Below are 18,210 nucleotides of genomic sequence, written 5' to 3' on the forward strand. Positions count from 1 at the left end.
TGTGGGACCAGCCCTGGGCTGGGCTTGCCTGTGGCTTGCAGCGTTGGGGCTCTGAAAGCCCTGCTGGGTGGCCGTGAATAAAGTTGTCTGTGTGAACAGCCTTGGCTCACGTGGGCTTCGTCCTCTAACTGAGGTCGTGGTGCTTTCTGCTCATGCTGGGTTTCTTTAAACCCCTGGGAGTGGGAAGGGTCTGGAGTGACTTGGTGACCAGGTCAGCTGCCTGGAGCAGAGACTGCCGGCAGTGTGTGGCCTCGGGTGGGCTTCGCTCACTGGGTGCTGCTGGTTTCCAGGCCCTGCTGCCAGAGGAGCTCAGGACAGCTGAGGTCTTGTTGCTTCTGGTGGAGTTTGGACTGATGCTGCACACTTCCCTGGGCAGCAAGAGAGGGACCTGTTGGAAAAGTTCTTCCCCATCCCAACTCTGAGCAATGTTATGAACGCAATGTGAGGTGCTGTTGCCATCTGCTGGTTTCTTGGACTTGGTTCCTGGTTGACAGGGCTTCATTTCTGGCTCCTTCCAGGACTCTGGGTCTCCATCTCTGTGAAGGAGCCTGTGATGCCTTAAGGGGTGTCTTGCTGCTGTCTGAGCATCTGCTGTTCAGCTGTAAGGGGCTGGGTATCGGGGCTGGGGCCCCGCTGCTGGCCGTGGAGGTGCGCAGCAGTGCTCCGCAGAGCCTCCTCGCTGCCAAGGGAAGGGCTGTCCGAGCTTGGAGCAGCTTTAGCACAAACAGGCGTGCCTGTCTGCATACCTGCTGCCTGCCCGGGCCTGAGCATGGGTGTTTATGGTGGTTACACACTGCCTGGAGATGGGCTTCACCCTCCCTGCTGCTGGGATCCCAGAGGGGTCTCTAGGAGCTGCTTGGGGGGGGGGAAAGTGTGGCTACAACAGGGGCACCCTACCCCCAGTCAGGTCCTCTTCCCAGTCAGTGGCATCGGCCAGGGGGGCAAGGGACTGTGGAGCTGATGCGGATGCTGGCAGCAGCATGAGGAGGGGGTGAAGGCAGCCTGCCTGCTCGCTGGGAGAGCTGCCTCTGCTCCGGTACAGGTGAGTGGGGCTGCCCTTCCCTGCTTCCCCCCCTCCATGAGCAGCACCGTGCTGTCAGATCCCTTCCCTCCCTCTGGGTCCGCTGTCAGCCCAGTTTTGTGCTGCCCTGAGGCACCAAGGGAGGCTCTTCCCTCTCTGTGCATCCAGCTCCTCTGGAAGACCTAAGACCAGGGCCCAGCCTCTCCATCAATCAACACCAGGAGAACACAAGCAGGTTGTATGCAAAAGTATTTTTATTGGATACAAAAACATTCCAGTATAGTGAAAAAAATGACATCATTGCTGATGGAGCTTGTCCGGGCTAAAACCCGAGACTTGCTGCTATCTCCTCCGGTCCTGCCGCGGGCCATCGGTTCCTTCCCATTACGCCTGGGCTTTGTTGGTGGCTCCATCCTCGGCGGCTGGTGCTGGCTGCGAGGCTGCGGGGCTGACCTGGATGGGCACGTTCCTCTCCGGGGCAGCGGACAGGGCCAGCCTGGGGGCCTCGATGCGGAGCTGCCCCTCCTTGGACAGGGAGCAGGTCAGCGCCTCGGCGTCCACCTCCTCGGGCACGTCCCACTCACGCTTCAGCACCTCGTACTTGTAGGAGAAGGAGCCCTTCTCGTCCGTGTTCTGCGTCTCCTTCTGCCCCACCAGAACCACCTTCCTGCCCACCACCTTCACCGACAGCTGCTCGGGAGAAAAGTTCTTCACGTCCTGGATGACGGAGAAGCCCTCCCCAGAGCCCTGGGTCAGGGCTGCGCTGGTGCTCGGGGCTCGCTCCATGGCGGTGGCTCCTTGGCTGTTCAGGAGCTGCTCGAAGCTGCTCATGAATTCCCGAGCTTTCTCCATTTCCTGCTGCAGCTCAGTGAAGATGGTCTCTGCGTGCGGCCAGAGGGTCCGCACCGTCCCCAGCCGGGTGGCCAGGGAGCTGGAAGCGAATGGTGCGAGGTGCATTCGGCAAAGCATCGCTGGTGCTGCTGGTGCTGCTGCTGCTGCTGCTGCTGCTGGTGCTGCTGGTTCTCTCTCTGTCCCCTCTCCAGCTGGCTGGGAACGCTCTGCCCTGCTGCTGCCGCCCGCGGCTTTTATTCCCCTTCCCGGGGAGGAGTGGCCTCATCCTGCACATCACGTCATCCTCGGGAGAAGAGCTCAGCTCTTTCCAGCCCGTTCCAGCTCATTCTTGTTACTCATCCGTGAGGAGAGGCACCTCTTACGTCGTGCCCAGCATACCTTCGCCCTTAGTCTGCAGCTCTGCTCTCCTGGCTTATAATTAGCAGCATCACCTCAGCCTCCGAACGGGATGCCTGAGCCGCCCCTGCCAAAAATCTGTGGCCTTTCTACTTCCCAGGCAGGGAGCGGGGCTGGGCTCCTCTCCTCCCTGCCTTCCCCCCCCTTGCCTGTGCTCCCCCCCATCTGCAGGCAGGGATGCCCCTCTGTTCCCCCCCCCCCCCATTTGCAGGACCCTCAGTTGCTGGGGGGGAACCCCCAAGTGAGACCAGAAACCAGCCCGTGGGCCCCTCCCGAGGTGGGGTGCACAGGACCGTTCTGGGGGACTGGGACAGGACAGCGGGCACTCCCCGGGGGGGGGAGGGAGGGCCTAGAAAGTGCGAGATGCCTCCGGCAGCGAGTGACGTAGGAACACGTTGCTTTAGGGGTGGGATCGTCCCCGTGCTGGCCAGAGTGACGCGCTCCTGGCACAGCGCAACCTGCACCCTGCCGAGCCCCCCGGCATGGGGGCTGCGGGAAGGGCTGCGCTCGCCCCCCCGGCCGGTGGTGACCGCAGCCGTTGCTGCATCACGGTGGCTCTGCAGAAACCCGAGCTTGTGGCGGTGACTGCAGCTCCCTATTTGCGGCGTGTGACTCGTCCCCAGAAGCAGGCGCTGCTATTTTGGCTGGCGGATAATCAGCCTCTCAAAAATAGGTGATGGCTCCAGGAGGGCGCGTGGGGAGAGAGCGTTCTGGAAGGGGCACACCCCTAGGCAGGGGAGGATAAAACCTGCCGCTCCCTGGCCCCAGCTCAGCACCGCTCCAGCCCTTGCACAGAGCAGAGCTGCCGCACGCGCTAGGAGCACGCACCGGGAGCAGAGATGCTTTGCCGCCTGCACTTCATGCCACCCGCGTCCAGCTCGCTGTTCCCGTGGCTGGGACCTGTCCGCACCCTCTGGCCGCATCCGGGCGCCCTCTTCGCCGAGCTGGAGCGAGAGCTGCGGCTTGAGATGGAGAGGGCTCGGGAGTTCATGAGCAGCTTCGAGCAGTTCCTGACCAGCGGGAGCAGCCCCAGCCGGATCGGCATTGCCGCGGAGCGAGCCCCGAGCACCAGCGCAGCCCTGACCCAGGGCTCTGGGGAGGGCTTCTCCGTCATCCAGGACGTGAAGGACTTTTCTCCCGAGCAGCTGTCGGTGAAGGTGGTGGGCAGGAAGGTGGTTCTGGTGGGGCAGAAGGAGACGCAGAGCACGGACGAGAAGGGCTCCTTCTCCTACAAGTACGAGGTGCTGAAGCGTGAGTGGGACGTGCCCGAGGAGGTGGACGCCGAGGCGCTGACCTGCTCCCTGTCCAAGGAGGGGCAGCTCCGCATCGAGGCCCCCAGGCTGGCCCTGCCGGCCGCCCCGGAGAGGAACGTGCCCATCCAGATGGGGCCGGCGGTGGCGCAGCCGACAGCCAGCACCGACGACGGAGCCGAGCGGGCCAAGGCGTGACGGGGAGCGGCGTGGGGCCGGGCTGAGCCCGGCTGCCGGGGGCAGCTGCTGGCCGCAGAGCAAGACCGTGCCGAGGACTGCACGACAGTCTGGCAGGGGGGGTTCTCTGCCCAAAACACGTAGCTTTTTTGATATGTAATAAATATTCCTGACTTTTATTTGGGCGGTTCCCGTGTTTGCTTTGCAGCGCTCCTCGCTGTGCCCACGCACAGGGCACGTCCCTGGCACCTCTCCCCAGCCCTGCCTTGGCAGAGGAGGCTGTTTGAGGGGCACGGTGCTGAGCATCCCCCGGGGTGGGGAGGGGGGAGACCTGAGCATCCCCCTGGGCAGCCTTTGGGCACCCGACCTCCATTTTCAGGACGGTGCTGGGACACTCCCGTGGGGTACCCATTCGGCTACGGGCCGTACCGAGCTATGCCAGCATCCCCCGTGCCGTGCCGTGCCGTGCCGTGCCCCCCCCTCCCCCCGACTCTCCATTGCCGGCAATTTCCAGGCGCTGCCCGTTCCGTCTTGGCCTGTCGCCAAGCCACGCCCCTCAGCGGCGAAATGGGCGGAGACTTCCATAAATAGGCAGGCGGCCGGGGGGGCGTGTCGCACTAGCGCGGGAGGCGGGCACGTGAGCGTGTTGGGGCGGGGCCATACTCCATATTAGGCGGAGGAGGCGGGGCTAGGCAGTGTGGCCCCGCCTCCTTGCTTAGAAGGGCGGGGTGCAGTGTGGTGGTGGGCGGTCCTCACACCATATTTGGCGGAGAAGGCGGGGCTTCGCTCCATATTTGGAGAAGGCTACGGGGAAACTGGAGCGCGCCGTGCAGCGCCGAACACCGCCGAACCCGGCGCGGTACCGGTTACCGGCGGGGGAGCTTTTCCCCCCCCCATCACCCGGGCTGTGATGGCTCCGAGCCGCCGGCACCTTCCTGGGAGGTGCTCTCGGGGTGGTTGGTCCCCGTCGGGCCTGGATCTCCATTCTCTCGGGTCGGTTCACGCCGCCCGCAGCCCCGGGCGGGAGCAAAGCTCCCGCCCGGGGCTGCGGGCGGCGTGAACCGACCCCGGTAACACCTCCCCCACCCGCTGCGATGGACTACCGATCCCGGCGTGCCCGGCGCGCAGGCGCAGTGAGCGCAGAGCGCACGCCGGGTCCGGCATGGCGGAGCCGGAGGCCGCACAACCGGGACGGCCCCCGCCGGGCCCGGGGTTAACAACGGGAAGTGGCGGGGCTGGGAGCGGGACGGCAGGAGGAGGAGGAGGAGGAGGAGGAGGAGGAGGAGGAGGAGGAACGGGATCTAGCGATCCGGCGAGACCCGGGTTGAGCCAGCAGCAGCGGGCGAGCCAGCGGAAGGCGCAAGTGCGGGGGTTCCCCCGTGGGAAGAAGTTGGAGAAGCTGGGGGTCTTCTCGGCCTGCAAGGTGGGTTGTACCGGTACCGGACAGAACCGGGCGGAGAAGCCTACCGGACCGTGCATGGGCGGGGAGAGCGGTGCAATGGACGTGCATAGGGAGAGGGTGCGGGAGGGGGGTTGGGGAGCTGAGCAAGGGGTGCAGGAGGGGGGGGATGCAAGGTCACGCGTGGGTGGGAGATGCAGGAGGAGGTGTGCAAGGAGGGGCGTGGGCGGGGGGGGGGTGCGGGAGGAGCGCGTAGGGGGTGCGGGAGGGGGATGCGAGGGAGTGCACGGGCAGGAGGTTGCGGGAAGGGGGTGCTGAGCCGTGCAGGGAGCGCGGAAGGGGGATGCAAGGACCTGCATGGACAGGGGGTGCAGAAAAGGGGGTGCTGAGCTGGGCAGAGGGATGCTGGAGGGGGGTGCTGAGCTGGGCAGAGGGATGCAGGAGAGGGTGCAAGGACGTGCGTGGGAAGGGGATGCAGGAGGGGGGTACCGGGCTGTGCGTGGGGTGCAGGAAGGAGGTGCTGGGCTGTGCGTGGCTGGGGTGTGCGGGAGGAGCGTGCTGGACCGTGCATGGGATGCCCGAGTGACTGGAGGGCCGTGCGTGGGCAGGGGGTGCAGGAGGAGAGTGCTGTGTTGTGTGGGGACAGCCCTGGGCAGGGCCTGCAGGGTCCTGGGGCTGCACACAGGAGAAGCCTGAGAGAGTGTTGGGGTGCTGGGTCATGCAGGGTGGGTGCTGAGGAAAGCTGGGGTGGGTAGATAGGGGTGGGTGGGACAGGTGGAGGACCTTTGCAGGGGCGGTTGTTTGGCCAGAGAAGGCGGCAGCCTTGGCACGAGGCAGTGCACGGGCCGCTGCGTGACGGCCTCTCCCGTCCCTCGTCCCAGGCCAACGACACCTGCAAGTGCAACGGCTGGAAGAACCCCAACCCTCCCACTGCCCCCCGCATGGATCTGCAGCAGCCAGTGACCAACCTGAGCGAGCCCTGCCGGAGCTGCAGCCATGCGCTGGGTAACCCCGCCGCAGGGCACCCGGGACCCCCCTGGGGAGAGGCAGCAGTGCGGACCCCCCCGGTCTCACTGCGGCTTTCTCTGTGCCACAGCGGACCACGTGTCCCACCTGGAGAACGTCTCGGAGGAGGAGATCAACCGGCTGCTGGGTATGGTGGTGGATGTGGAAAACCTCTTCATGTCGGTGCACAAGGAGGAGGACACGGACACCAAGCAGGTGTATTTCTACCTGTTCAAGGTGTGTCTGGGGCTGGGCACGTTGCACAGGGGTCCCTCAGCTTTGCCGGGGAGCTGGGGCTGCTGCCCCGCTGCCTGTCCTCTGCCTGTCCCCTGCCTGCTCTGCTGGGAGCTGTGGTCTGGGGCTGTGAGCCAGCCCACCCAGAGACCTGAAATGCCGACCCTGTCCTGGGAGCGACCGCGCTCCCGGCCTTGAATTCCCCCTGGGAGGGAGACCGCCAGGGAAGAAATGGGCGTACCCCGAAGTGGACCCTGACACCTTCCTGGCTGCGTAAATCGGTGCAGCCCCGCAGCAGCATTCTGCCGCTTCCACCGCTCGTGGCGTGCCTCGGTCCATGACCGTGTCCGACGGTGTCTTCACAGCTCCTGCGGAAGTGCATCCTGCAGATGAGCCAGCCTGTGGTCGAGGGGTCCCTGGGGAGCCCCCCCTTCGAGAAGCCAAACATAGAGCAGGTGAGGCCGCTGTCAGGCTCACGTGTTGCGCTGACGACTTGTCCTGTGTTTTGCTGCTCTTGCATGGTCCCCTCCCTCTTCGGGGGGCAGCACTGAAGGGTCTGGTGCAGCACCCGGTGCCCCTCCACCACCCCTTCCTCTCCCCAGGGAGTCCTGAACTTCGTCCAGTACAAGTTCAGCCACTTGCCACCCAAGGAGCGGCAGACCATGTACGAGCTCTCCAAGATGTTCCTGCTCTGCCTCAACTACTGGAAGCTGGAGACACCATCCCAGTTCCGGCAGCGCTCGCAGAACGACGATGTGGCCACCTACAAGGTCAACTACACGAGGTGAGGGCAGGAGGGGGTCTGAGCCAGCCAGCCTGGGGGTCTGCCCGCTCCTCCTACCCCCGCGTGGGGCTGACCCCTGGCTGCTGGGGTCTTTGCCTCTCCCCAGCTCTCCTAGGTGAGGAGAGCAGGCGTCCAGTGGGGAGACTGCTTCCAAATAACGTCAGCCATGACCCCCTGGGCGCCTGCTCTCCTCGGCCTGCTCCCAGCAGTGTTGTCCCAGGAGGGATGCGGATGCTCTGGGGTCGCTGGTCCCAGCCCCGTCACTGGAGCGTGTTCTTGTCTCCTAGGTGGCTGTGCTACTGCCACGTGCCGCAGAGCTGCGACAGCCTTCCTCGCTACGAGACCACCCACGTCTTCGGGCGCAGCCTCCTGAAGTCCATCTTCACAGTCACCCGCCGGCAGCTGCTGGAGAAGTTCCGCGTGGAGAAGGACAAGCTGGTGCCGGAGAAGCGGACGCTGATCCTCACCCACTTCCCCAAGTAGGTGCCCGACGTGGGGATGGCCGCTGCGCCGCTGGGGAGGCTCTCCTGTCTCGGGGCACTCACACACCGAGCGTGACCCCCTGCGCTCCCCGCGGCATGCGGAACCGAGGGGCTGTGTGTACCTGGCGCCTGCTCACCGGCCAACGTGCCGCTCCCTGCCAGGTTCCTGTCCATGCTGGAGGAGGAGATCTATGGCGAGAACTCTCCAATCTGGGAGGCCGATTTCACCGTGCCGGCTACGGAGGGTGCCCAGCTGGTGTCTCGCCCAGGTATCTCGGGAAGCAGCTCCTTCAGCTCAGGGGCTGTAGGATGAAGGGCTGAGGTGGCGGGTGGCGGTGGCTGGGCCGCTGCAGCGTGGCGAGCTGTTTTCTGGCAGTCACGGGCATCGTTGGTCTCTTCCAGCCGCGGTCAGCACCGTCGCTGTGCCCACCACTCCGCTCTTCAGCAAGAAGCTCAGCAACAGCAGCTCTGCCGCGAGCATGGACGCCAGCACCCCGGAGCCCCTGCCAGGTAGGGCTGGCGTGAGCCCGGCACCGGGTGAGCTGGGACCTTCCTTGGTCCCTCCCGGTGCTGGATGTGCCGCTCTGCTCCGCGCCCCAGGGGATAAGCGGAAGCTGCCCGAGAGCCTGACGCTGGAAGATGCCAAGCGGATCCGTGTCATGGGAGACATCCCCATGGAGCTGGTGAACGAGGTCATGCTGACCATCACGGACCCCGCTGCCATGCTGGGCCCCGAGGTATGGGGTCGGGGCGCTGAGGCGGCACCGGTGCTGCCAAAGCCCGCAGAGCTGCTTTCCTGGTGTGCCGGGGCCTGGCTGGGCTCCCCCCGCGGAGGGTGTGCTGGGGTCACTGAAACCGCCCCCCCCGCACCCCCAGACCAGCCTGCTGTCAGCAAACGCGGCACGGGACGAGACGGCCCGGCTGGAGGAGCGCCGCGGCATCATCGAGTTCCACGTCATCGGCAACTCGCTCTCGCAGAAATCCAACAAGAAGATCCTGATGTGGCTGGTGGGCTTGCAGAACGTCTTCTCGCACCAGCTGCCCCGCATGCCCAAGGAGTACATCACTCGCCTCGTCTTTGACCCGTGCGTGGCTCAGGGGGCGCGGGGGGGAGCCGGCACGGGTGGGCTCCTGTCTCACCCTTGGCCTCGTTGCCCACAGGAAACACAAGACCCTGGCACTGATCAAGGATGGCCGAGTGATCGGGGGGATCTGCTTCCGCATGTTCCCCACCCAGGGCTTCACGGAGATCGTCTTCTGCGCCGTCACGTCCAACGAGCAAGTGAAGGTGAGAGCGGGGAGGTGGGTGGTGGGCACGGCACAGCACGGGCGTGGGGAGGAGCAGGATGGTCCCACTGTAGCTGGAAGAACACGGGGGGTGTCCAAACCCCTGGGGTAGCCCAGACCTGCTCAGCGCTGGCCAGCCCGAGCAGCAGCGATGCTTTGGGGACGTCTGCCAGCTGCCTGTGTCCACGGGTGGGAGGGGACCGTGTGTCCCATCTGACTTGGGCTGCCTGGGGGGCAGGGGGGGGGGTGTCCCTGTCTCACGGCGGCTCCCCCAGGGCTACGGGACGCACCTGATGAACCACCTGAAGGAGTACCACATCAAGCACAACATCCTCTACTTCCTCACCTACGCGGATGAGTACGCCATCGGCTACTTCAAGAAGCAGGTGGGCTCCTTCCCCTGGGGCAGCTCCCCTCAGCCCCCCTGCCCAGCAGCCCCCTCCCACCCACCTTCTCCCTCTTAGGGCTTTTCCAAGGACATCAAGGTCCCCAAGAGCCGCTATCTGGGTTACATCAAGGACTACGAGGGGGCAACCCTGATGGAGTGTGAGCTGAACCCACGCATCCCCTACACCGAGCTCTCCCACATCATCAAGAAGCAGAAGGAGGTACATCCCGTGGGCGGGTGGGTGCTGCCAGGCTCTGCCTGCTCAGGCTCCTGCCACCAGCCTGCTGGAGGGAGGGGAGAGCGGTGGGGATGTGCCAGCCGTTGGGAACCGTCTCTGCCCTGGGAGCAGGTTCATGGGGCAGAGATGGGCCACTGTGGTGGTGTTTATGGTGGCTGGGGTTGGCTCCAGCCCTGGGCAGCCGGTGCTGGGAGCCCATGGGGGGGTACTCGGTCACGGTTTGGCTCCCTGGAGCATCCTGCAGTCCCTGCTCACCTCCCCACTTCCACCCCCCCCCTTCCTGCCGCAGATCATCAAGAAGCTGATTGAGAGGAAGCAGGCGCAGATCCGCAAGGTCTACCCTGGCCTGACCTGCTTCAAGGAGGGCGTGCGACAGATCCCCATCGAGAGCGTCCCCGGCATCCGTGAGTTCTGCCAGCTTCTGGCAGGGAAAGGCTGTCTGGCAGGAGGGCTCCGTCCTCCTTCGCCCGCGGGTGTGGAGCAGACATGGTGACGTTGATCCTTGTCTTCCAGGAGAAACGGGATGGAAGCCGCTGGGGAAGGAGAAGGGGTGAGTGCTGTGCCAAGGGGGCGGGTGTCCTGCAGCAGCTGGGCTGCGAGGACTCGGCTCCGGCTGTTCCTCGTTCCCAGTGCTGGGATGGGGAGGTGGGAGCACTGGATGGGGAGAGGCTGCCTGCCCTGGGCTGACAGCCGCTGGTTTTGTCCTGCAGAAAAGAGCTGAAGGATCCAGACCAGCTCTACAACACCCTGAAGAACCTCCTGGCCCAGATCAAGGTGCGGGCAGGAGGGGACCCTCCGCTCTGGGGTGCCCGTCCCCGTGACAGCCCTCGGAGCTGCCTCCCCTGGCACAGGCTGTCCTGGGGTCTGTCCTCGGGGGCAGATGGGGAGCAGGGCCCTTGTGTGCTGGGGCAGGCAGGGGCTGCCTGCACTCGCTGCCTGCACTTGCTGCTGTAACCTGTCCCCCTGCCCTCCCCAGACCCACCCCAGCGCGTGGCCCTTCATGGAGCCGGTGAAGAAGTCGGAGGCGCCGGACTACTATGAAATCATCCGCTTTCCCATCGGTAGGTGGTTGTCCCTGGGGCAGGGTGGTGGAGGGAGGGCTGCAGACCCCCCATTCAGGGGGTCCGTGCTGGGGAGGGGGTGTCATGGCTGGGGGTGACGGGGTGCTGGGAGTCCTGGGACAGTCCAGAAGAGACGGACGAATTGGGACCCTCGGTCGGTGTCCGGCTCTGTGGCTGGGGGGTGCAGAGGCCTGGGGGGACTTGACCCTTCCCCACCCCCAGACCTGAAGACCATGACCGAGCGCCTGAAGAACCGCTACTACGTCACCAAGAAGCTGTTCATTGCCGACCTGCAGCGCATCATCACCAACTGCCGTGAGTACAACCCGCCCGACAGCGACTACTGCAAGTGTGCCAACACCCTGGAGAAGTTCTTCTACTTCAAGCTCAAGGAGGGGGGGCTCATCGACAAGTAGGGGAGCCGGCCTGGACCCGCCTTGGCCACTGGCCCCCCCTGCCTCGGGAGGGACAGGGCTGCCCGTGGGACTTGGCCCCGCTCTGTGGGCAGGGGCCGCCGGAGGGTTTGTTGCTGCTGAGCAGCCCTGGGGAGCTGGGCCTTCCCTCGGGGGGGGGGGGGGGCAAGGGGAGCAGGGGGTGTCCGGTGCTTTTATCCCCGAGCTGCTGGTGGTGTGAGCAGTGGGGCTGGAGCCACCTCATCAGGCTCTGCCCAGGGCAGGGGCAGCACCGAGTTCCTGCCTCTCCCTGGGGGCCAGGACCCCCCCCCAGCACCAGCACTTCCCTCCTCTCCAGGGTCGTGCCTTCTGCCCCAGCTCTCCGTGACAGGGCAGGGGCACACAAGTGCTTTGGTTTTGTGCTTCCGTCCATGCACAGGCAGCCCCTGCCCCTCTTGTTGAATGTACGGCAGGGCTCAGCCCTGCCCGCCCCCGGCTGCAGGCAGAGATGCTGCTTGTGGTCCAGGGTCCTGCTGTGAGGGGGTGCACTGCCCCTGCACCCCCCAGCTCCTGCTGCCTCTATCAGCTCTTCCCTCCCTCTGGGGGCAGGTCCGCCCCCAGCCCTGCCACTGCCCTGGCCAGGAGCCCAAACACAGTCCGTACAGCCCTCCCTGCCCGTACTGCCCTCCCTGCCCGCTCCTGCTGCCAGCCAGGGCTGCCCCTTGCCTGGCACGGTGAGGGCTGGCAGCCCTGACTGCTGCTCCGGCGCCTGGGGCGGGGGGATGCGCTGGCCCCCACTCCCCCTGCTCTGTGCCAGCTGTGAGCCAGCCTCTGCCCAGGGGTGTGGGGTCGGCTCCTGCTCGCACCCCCCCCACGCCTTGCTGCCCCCTCCTTGCACCTCGCAGGCCGTGTTCCCCCCGCACCTCCTTGGGTGCTGGGGAGCGCCTGACCCCAGCGTTGACCTGTCCCCCACCCTCGCTTGGTCACCTGCTGCCTTACGCCCCGTGCTGTCATCGCTGTGTGGGTGCTGGTGATGCTCTGTGGCTCACTGGCCTTGCTGGGGTGGGACCAGCCCTTCTCCCCCACCCGTTCCACTTGACTGTTGTTTTGTTTGGGGGTTTTTTGTTGTTATTTTTTGTTTGGTTTTGGGTGTGTTGTTTTTTGGTTGTTTGTTTATTTTTTTTTTTAAAATAAATGTCCTTGTGCAGACCTACCTGCATCCTTGAGTCTGGCTTTGTAGAAGTGGGCAGCCTGGGATGCTGGGGGGGGGGGTGGTATTTGGAGGTGGGAGCGGCAGGATGCAGAGAGCCACGGGGCCGGTTGGGGTGCAGGTGGGGCTGTACCGGGGAGCTCCACCCGCTTTCGATTTCTGTTCGTGGCCGGGGTTCCCGGGGGGGGGTTCCCGGGCTGCTGCGGGCCGGGCAGGCGGGGGGCGGGGGCGGGCAGCGCGGCTCAACCCCCTTCGCTTTGTCCCAGCCCGGTTCGGCCCGGCCCGGCTCGGCTCAGCCCCTCCCGGCCCGGCCCCGCTGCCCGCCCGTTCCCGGCGGTGCGGCCGGCGGGGTTCCCCCTCGCTGGGGCTCCGGCAGGACGCGCCGCCCCGAGTTTCGTTTCCCGGCCGGCGGTAGCGGGATGGCGATGGAGCTGCGGGGGTACCAGCGGGAGGTGGTGGCCCCGGCCCTGCGCGGCAGCAACACCATCATCTGGCTGCCCACGGGTGCCGGCAAGACCCGCGCTGCCGTCTACGTCTGCCGGCAGCACCTGGAGAACCGGCGGGGCAGCAAGGTGGCCGTGCTGGTCAACAAGGTGCCCCTCGATTCCCGTCTCCTGCCCTGGGGATAACGGGGCACCAGCGCTCGCCGGCCGTGGGGTCCCGAGTGGTGGTCCCGGGCTGGAGCTGAGCGGGGTCTCATGGGCGCAGGTGCACCTGGTGGACCAGCACGCCAAGAAGGAGTTCCACGTGCTGCAGAAGGACTTCAGGGTGACGGCCATCAGCGGGGACAGCAGCCACAAGTCCTTCTTCGCCTACGTGGTGAAGCAGAGCGACGTTGTCATCTGCACGGCCCAGATCCTGCAGAATGCACTGGTCAGCGGGGAGGAGGACACGCACGTGGAGCTGACGGGTGGGTGCGGGACCCCCAGTGCTGCTCTCCCCACAGCTGGGCTGGGGTGGGACTGCCCCGGCTGAGCCTCCGCTGCTGCCCAGCGGCTCTCATGCAGCTGAGCCCACTCCCCTCCCTTGTCCGGGACAGATTTCTCACTGCTGGTGATAGACGAGTGCCACCACACGCACAAGGAAGCCGTCTACAACAAAATCATGCTGAATTACCTCCAGCGCAAGCTCAGCGGGCAGCAGGGCCTGCCACAGATCCTGGGCCTGACAGCATCCCCTGGCACTGGGGGGGCAACCTCCTTCATGGGGGCCATAGAGCACATCCTGCAGGTGGGTCCTGTGCCCCCTGTCCTGCACCGAGACAGAGTACAACGGCCCCTGGCACACCTTCTCCTGGGTTGTAGTGGGGTGTCCCTTGGGGTTGGGGGTTGATAATCTGGCGTGCAGGTGCTGGGCAGCCTGGGGGAGACGTCCCCAAACTCGCCGGGGTGCCAGAGAGCACCGTGCTTCGCATCCCCCTGGGCTGCCGGGGCTGAGTGCGGGAAGCGGGGTCTCGCCCTCTCAGATCTGTGCCAACCTGGACACCGAGAAAATCATGTCGGCGCAGGAGGAGCTGCAGCACCTGCAGAGCCACATCCCCCAGCCCGTGAAGCAGTATGACCTGTGCCAGGAGAGAGCACAGGTGAGGGGCAGCCGGTCAGAGCCACAGGGCTGCTCGCTGGGTGGAAGATGAGACCCCCCGAGCCCTGCTGAGTCAGGGGGGGGGCTGTGTCCCTCCATCCACTTAGCTCATGCCAGTGCGAAGAATCACTCGATCCAGAGCTTTGGTGCAAGGGAATCCCGCAACCGTTCGGGTCCTCTGTGCAAACAGCCCCTAACCCTGGCCAGGCGCTCCGGGCTGCACCTCTGAGGCTGCCCGGAGCAATGTCCCCGATTCCTCGGGTTCTGAGCCCCTCTCTGCTCCCAGGACCCCTTCGGTGAGCGGCTGAAGAAGGTGATGGAGCGGATCCAGCAGTACATGGAGATGCCCGACCTGCCACAGAACTTCGGCACGCAGATTTACGAGCAGCGCATCGTGGAGCTGGAGAAGAGAGGTGAGGAGGTGACAGTGCGGGTGTGGAGGGGCAGAGCCGGCAGCCACGGGGCCAGGCTGTGACCACGGTGTGCCCCATCCCTCACCAGCGGCAGAGACGTTTTGTCGCAAGACGCGGGTGTGCGCGCTGCACCTGCGCAAATACAACGACGCTTTGCTGATCAATGACACGGTGCGGATGATCGACGCCTTCCAGTGCCTCCAGCAGTTCTACGCCACTGAGAGGGACATGAAGGACCCCACCGAACGGTTCCTCACCACCACGTTTGAGGGTAATGGAGGGGCCTGGAGGGTTGGTGCCGGCTGCATTTGGGGGGCAGGGACCCCCCCTGACACCCCACTTACCTGCACAGAGAACAGGATGAGCCTGCAGGCGCTTGCTGGGGACCGGCGCTATGAGAACCCCAGGCTGGGCAAGCTGGAGGAGATCCTGCAGGAGCACTTCCAGCCCCAGGGCACTTCGCGCGGCATCATCTTCACCAAGACCCGGCAGAGCGCCCACAGCCTGCTCAGCTGGCTGCAGGACACAGCCGCGCTCCGCGGGAAGCACATCAGGCCTGCCGTCCTCACCGGCGCTGGCTACAGCAACCAAACCAGGCACATGACGCAGGTGAGCAGAGGGTGGGAAGGAGCTGGGCCTACCCCTCCCTGCACACTTTGCGGGTGCTGCCAGGGGCTCGGAGCCCCCCGCAGCTGCTGAAGCATCACCCCCTCTCCCCCCAGAACAAGCAGCAGGACGTGATCAAGCTGTTCCGCGAGGGAGTCCTCAACCTGCTCTTCTCCACCAGCGTGGCTGAGGAGGGTTTGGATATCCCCGAGTGCAACGTTGTGGTCCGCTACGGGTTAATGACCAACGAGATCGCCATGATGCAGGTACCTGCCCGGGCTCCCTCCGGCCGCTCTGTGGTGGGGGGAGCCTGCCGGGACACCCCAAAGCCACCCTCCTCACCCCGCTGGCAGCTCCCTGGGGATGAGCCCAGGCCCTGGCAGAGCATCTTCTTGGCGAGGCACAGCGCGGTGGGGAGGGTGGATCCATCCTTGTAGGGTGGCATGGGGAGGCGGGGGGGGGGGTCGGCCATGTCCCTCCTCTGCTGACCACAGGGTTTCGCCCTTCTGCAGGCCCAGGGCCGTGCCCGTGCCGAGAACAGCGTCTACTCCGTCCTCGCCAAAGCCAACAGCAAAGAGGTCTCCCGCGAGCTGCTCAACGAGGACCTTGTGAACCTCATGGAGAAGGCGATCAGAGCAGTGCAAGCCATGCCTGAGCAGGACTACCGCCACAAGGTGAGCGCAGGGTGCTGCCCCGAGCACCAGGAGGGCCAGGCAGCTCCTGCCTGCATCTACTGCTTGGGCACAGCCCTCTGTGCCCTGGTTTTGGCTGCCTGCTCTCCCCTTGGGGCAGCACCAGCTCCTGGGAGGGAGTAGCATCAGGTGCATTGGGGCAGTGCATGCCCACCCTGTCCTGCCCGTCCTGCCGTGTCCATCCTGCCGTGCAGCTCGTGCTCTCTGGCACGGTACATCTCTCCAAGGCCACGTGTCTTGCCATGCCTGCTGTCTGTTCCTGCCCGCTGCCCTGCGCTGACCCCTGTCCTCCCCGCTGTCCTGCCTCCCCCTGCCCTCTGCAGATCTTGGAGCTGCAGCGAGTTGCTGTTGTCAGCTCGCTAATGAAGGAGGCCAGGATCAGCGAGAGGCGGCGGCTGCACGACCCGGATGCTGTTTACTTGTACTGTGTCAACTGCAACGTGACGGTGTGCCACGGCAGCGACATCCGCACCGTGGAGGGCATGCACCACGTTAACATCAACCCCAACTTCAGGTAGGAGCTGGGCGCTGGCAGGGGTGAGCAGGCAGAGCCCGGCTGTCAGGCATCGCTTGTACGAGCTGCTGCACTCTCCACCCAGGATGGGCAGGGGGTGGCAGCAGCCTCCTGCCAGCTCTTTCTTGGGGACACCAGTCCAGGGAGGTCACAGGGGCTTTGTGGGATGTGTGACTATGGGAGCACATGTGCTGCCCTGTTTCTGTCCCCTGGACCATCATCCTTAGAGTGTCTTTCGGCCCCTTCCTTGCAGGTTGTATTACAGAGTTTCCGGGAAAATACAGTTCCAGCGGAGTTTCAAGGACTGGGAGCCCAGCTGCCGCATCGTGTGCAGTGGGTGCAGCCAGGTGAGTGCAGCACGTGGCACTGCCCCCGTGGCTGCAGCCCGGTCGGGGTGGGAGGGCTGTGCCTTGTGCCCCAGCTCCTGGCTAAGGAGTGGAGCTGTCAGCACGTGCCTACATGTGGGACATGGACATGGGTAGCTGTCTCCAAAGGGGGATGTACCCCGGGGAGCAAGGAGCTGCCTCCATCCCAGGAGTGTGTGGCCCTGCACCCCGAGGATGCTGCACCACGGGTTGTGTGACTGTCCCCTCCCTGCCCGCACAGGAGTGGGGAATGGAGATGATCTACCGGCAGGTGAAGCTGCCCATCCTCTGCATCAAAAACTTCATAGTGGAGACACCGGCTGAGAAGAGAAGATATAAGAAGTGGAGCACCGTGACATTCCCCATCAAGGAGTTTGACTACCTGGAGTACTGCTCCAGCATCCATGGCCAGTCCTTGTAGCGTGGACTCTGCTCAGAAGAGGACTATTCCCAGGCCACCTCCTGGGGCAGTGGGACCCTTTCCGTCGCCCTTGGCATGGGACCCTCCCTCCAGGCCCATGCAGACAAAGCCACAGCTCACTCTTCTTGTCCTTGCTGGACCGACCCACCCCCCCCCCCAGCACATCCCTTACGAAAGCCTGTGACTGCAGGAGGAGGCTTTGCTGCGCCTACGCAGAAAGGATGAGACATGGGGATAGGAAAGCACCCGAACCCTTCCCTGCCCCCTGGCAGCTGTTCCCCATGCCGCTGCCTTCCCCTCCTGCCCCCCGGTGCTGCCAGGCCCGGGGGGGGGCTGTCTCCGTGACCGTGCCAGGAGAACCAGCCATTTCACATGGGCCCAGGACACAGCCCAACGTTTCCCTGGCAGATCCGTTTTGTGAATTCGATGATCCTCCATTAAAAACGTGTGCGCGCGCTGGGAACGAGGGAAGTGTTGGCAGTTTCGCTCATCGCCAGAGCTCGCCGTGTGCAGGCAGGTTCGATGCGGGACGGCCCTTGCACCGGAGCTGGACCACCCCATCGGCTGCTGGAGAGCCAGATCCCACCGCACGCTGTTCTGGGTGTGCAGGGGTCCCCAGGGAGGCACCTGCGAGTGCCCGGAGTTGCATCGGTGGGGCTGCCCGAGTTCTACCCCTCCCTGCAGACACCGGCCTGAGCAACTCACCTCACCCACCCACCCAAGACCAAACCTTCCCACGGCCCAGAAGAAGCCTGAGCCCCTCCGGAGCTGCTCAGCCCTGCACGAATCTGGAGCTGTGGGTGGATTTAACCTGCTGGCAGAAATGAAAGGGCTGCTGAGGCTGAACCGCAGAGTCCAGCGCGGGCTGCTGGAGTCACCCTGCCTGGGTGCCCAGGCTTGGGGAAGGGGTTCTGTGCCCCGGCACCTCCGAGTGTCCCCGTGGGGCTCTGCGGGTTCAGCTGGGGCCGCCCCGGGGAAGCAGGGCTGGCCGGGCGCCTTGCTCCCGAGCCGGGGCGGGGGACGCTGAGGGACCCGCTGGGCTTGCGGCGGGACCCCGGGGAAGGGGGGGGGGGGGGGCTTCGGTGCCGGGGGCTCGGGGTCCCCGCGGCCGGGCCGGGATGCTGCGGCCCCGGATCCCGCGTTCCGCCCCCCTCCGCGGCGTGCTCTCCCGCCGACGGTCGCTAGAGGGAAGCCCCGGCCCGGCCCGGCCGTGGGATGAACGCGATGCCCGGGGAGCCGGGGGACGCCTGGGGCAGCGGGCCCGGCCCGGGGGATGCCGTCCGCCGGCGGGAGGATGCTCAGCCGGTGCCCGGCCGGTGGCGGGGAGGTTGCGGCGCTCGCACCCGCCGTTCCGTGCCAGACCCTTCCCCGCGGGATCCGGTCACGCGTGTCGGTACCGGCTCGGGGACCTCCCGCTCCGGTAAGCAACGCGGTTGCTCGGC

At 65.5% G+C, this 18,210-nt stretch overlaps 4 protein-coding genes across 4 annotated transcripts; 3 read left to right on the plus strand and 1 right to left on the minus strand.

Annotated features, from left to right (window-relative positions):
- Positions 1 to 1,257: 1,257 nt before the first annotated feature.
- LOC104641626 (heat shock protein beta-11-like) lies at positions 1,258 to 2,094 on the minus strand. Its single transcript, XM_075775168.1, has one exon. It carries the CDS (start codon positions 1,988 to 1,990, stop codon positions 1,406 to 1,408), a length of 585 nt encoding a protein of 194 aa, XP_075631283.1. The 5' UTR covers positions 1,991 to 2,094; the 3' UTR covers positions 1,258 to 1,405.
- A 582-nt stretch (positions 2,095 to 2,676) lies between these two features.
- Positions 2,677 to 3,875, plus strand: LOC142605080 (heat shock protein 30C-like). Its single transcript, XM_075775205.1, has one exon. It carries the CDS (start codon positions 3,109 to 3,111, stop codon positions 3,715 to 3,717), a length of 609 nt encoding a protein of 202 aa, XP_075631320.1. The 5' UTR covers positions 2,677 to 3,108; the 3' UTR covers positions 3,718 to 3,875.
- Positions 3,876 to 4,834: 959 nt separating this feature from the next.
- Positions 4,835 to 12,179, plus strand: KAT2A (lysine acetyltransferase 2A). The gene is made up of 18 exons (XM_075775007.1): positions 4,835 to 5,119; positions 5,977 to 6,100; positions 6,192 to 6,337; positions 6,700 to 6,789; positions 6,937 to 7,118; positions 7,406 to 7,597; positions 7,763 to 7,869; positions 8,003 to 8,110; positions 8,201 to 8,337; positions 8,477 to 8,685; positions 8,762 to 8,888; positions 9,163 to 9,273; positions 9,352 to 9,495; positions 9,803 to 9,917; positions 10,027 to 10,063; positions 10,224 to 10,287; positions 10,490 to 10,574; positions 10,797 to 12,179. Exons 1-18 carry the CDS (start codon positions 4,859 to 4,861, stop codon positions 10,988 to 10,990), a joined length of 2,433 nt encoding a protein of 810 aa, XP_075631122.1. The 5' UTR covers positions 4,835 to 4,858; the 3' UTR covers positions 10,991 to 12,179.
- A 247-nt stretch (positions 12,180 to 12,426) lies between these two features.
- Positions 12,427 to 17,223, plus strand: DHX58 (DExH-box helicase 58). The gene is made up of 12 exons (XM_075775008.1): positions 12,427 to 12,769; positions 12,885 to 13,086; positions 13,216 to 13,406; positions 13,642 to 13,758; positions 14,044 to 14,170; positions 14,259 to 14,441; positions 14,523 to 14,779; positions 14,893 to 15,042; positions 15,289 to 15,450; positions 15,792 to 15,982; positions 16,236 to 16,329; positions 16,589 to 17,223. The coding sequence occupies exons 1-12, from the start codon at positions 12,596 to 12,598 to the stop codon at positions 16,766 to 16,768; spliced, it is 2,028 nt and encodes a 675-aa protein (XP_075631123.1). The 5' UTR covers positions 12,427 to 12,595; the 3' UTR covers positions 16,769 to 17,223.
- Positions 17,224 to 18,210: the final 987 nt, after the last annotated feature.

The sequence above is a fragment of the Balearica regulorum genome, chromosome 24, assembly GCF_011004875.1.
Source record: "Balearica regulorum gibbericeps isolate bBalReg1 chromosome 24, bBalReg1.pri, whole genome shotgun sequence".
NCBI lineage: Eukaryota > Metazoa > Chordata > Aves > Gruiformes > Gruidae > Balearica > Balearica regulorum.

Coding starts and splice junctions, on each gene's coding strand:
- LOC142605080 (XM_075775205.1), top strand. CDS start 3,109: ATGCTTTGCCGCCTGCACTTCATGCCACCCGCGTCCAGCTCGCTGTTC.
- LOC104641626 (XM_075775168.1), bottom strand. CDS start 1,990: ATGCTTTGCCGAATGCACCTCGCACCATTCGCTTCCAGCTCCCTGGCC.
- DHX58 (XM_075775008.1), top strand. CDS start 12,596: ATGGCGATGGAGCTGCGGGGGTACCAGCGGGAGGTGGTGGCCCCGGCC. Junction 15,983..16,235: donor AACATCAACCCCAACTTCAG/GTAGGAGCTGGG, acceptor CCTTCCTTGCAG/GTTGTATTACAGAGTTTCCG. Junction 16,330..16,588: donor TGTGCAGTGGGTGCAGCCAG/GTGAGTGCAGCA, acceptor CTGCCCGCACAG/GAGTGGGGAATGGAGATGAT.
- KAT2A (XM_075775007.1), top strand. CDS start 4,859: ATGGCGGAGCCGGAGGCCGCACAACCGGGACGGCCCCCGCCGGGCCCG. Junction 5,120..5,976: donor GGGTCTTCTCGGCCTGCAAG/GTGGGTTGTACC, acceptor CCCTCGTCCCAG/GCCAACGACACCTGCAAGTG. Junction 10,288..10,489: donor ACCTCCTGGCCCAGATCAAG/GTGCGGGCAGGA, acceptor TGCCCTCCCCAG/ACCCACCCCAGCGCGTGGCC.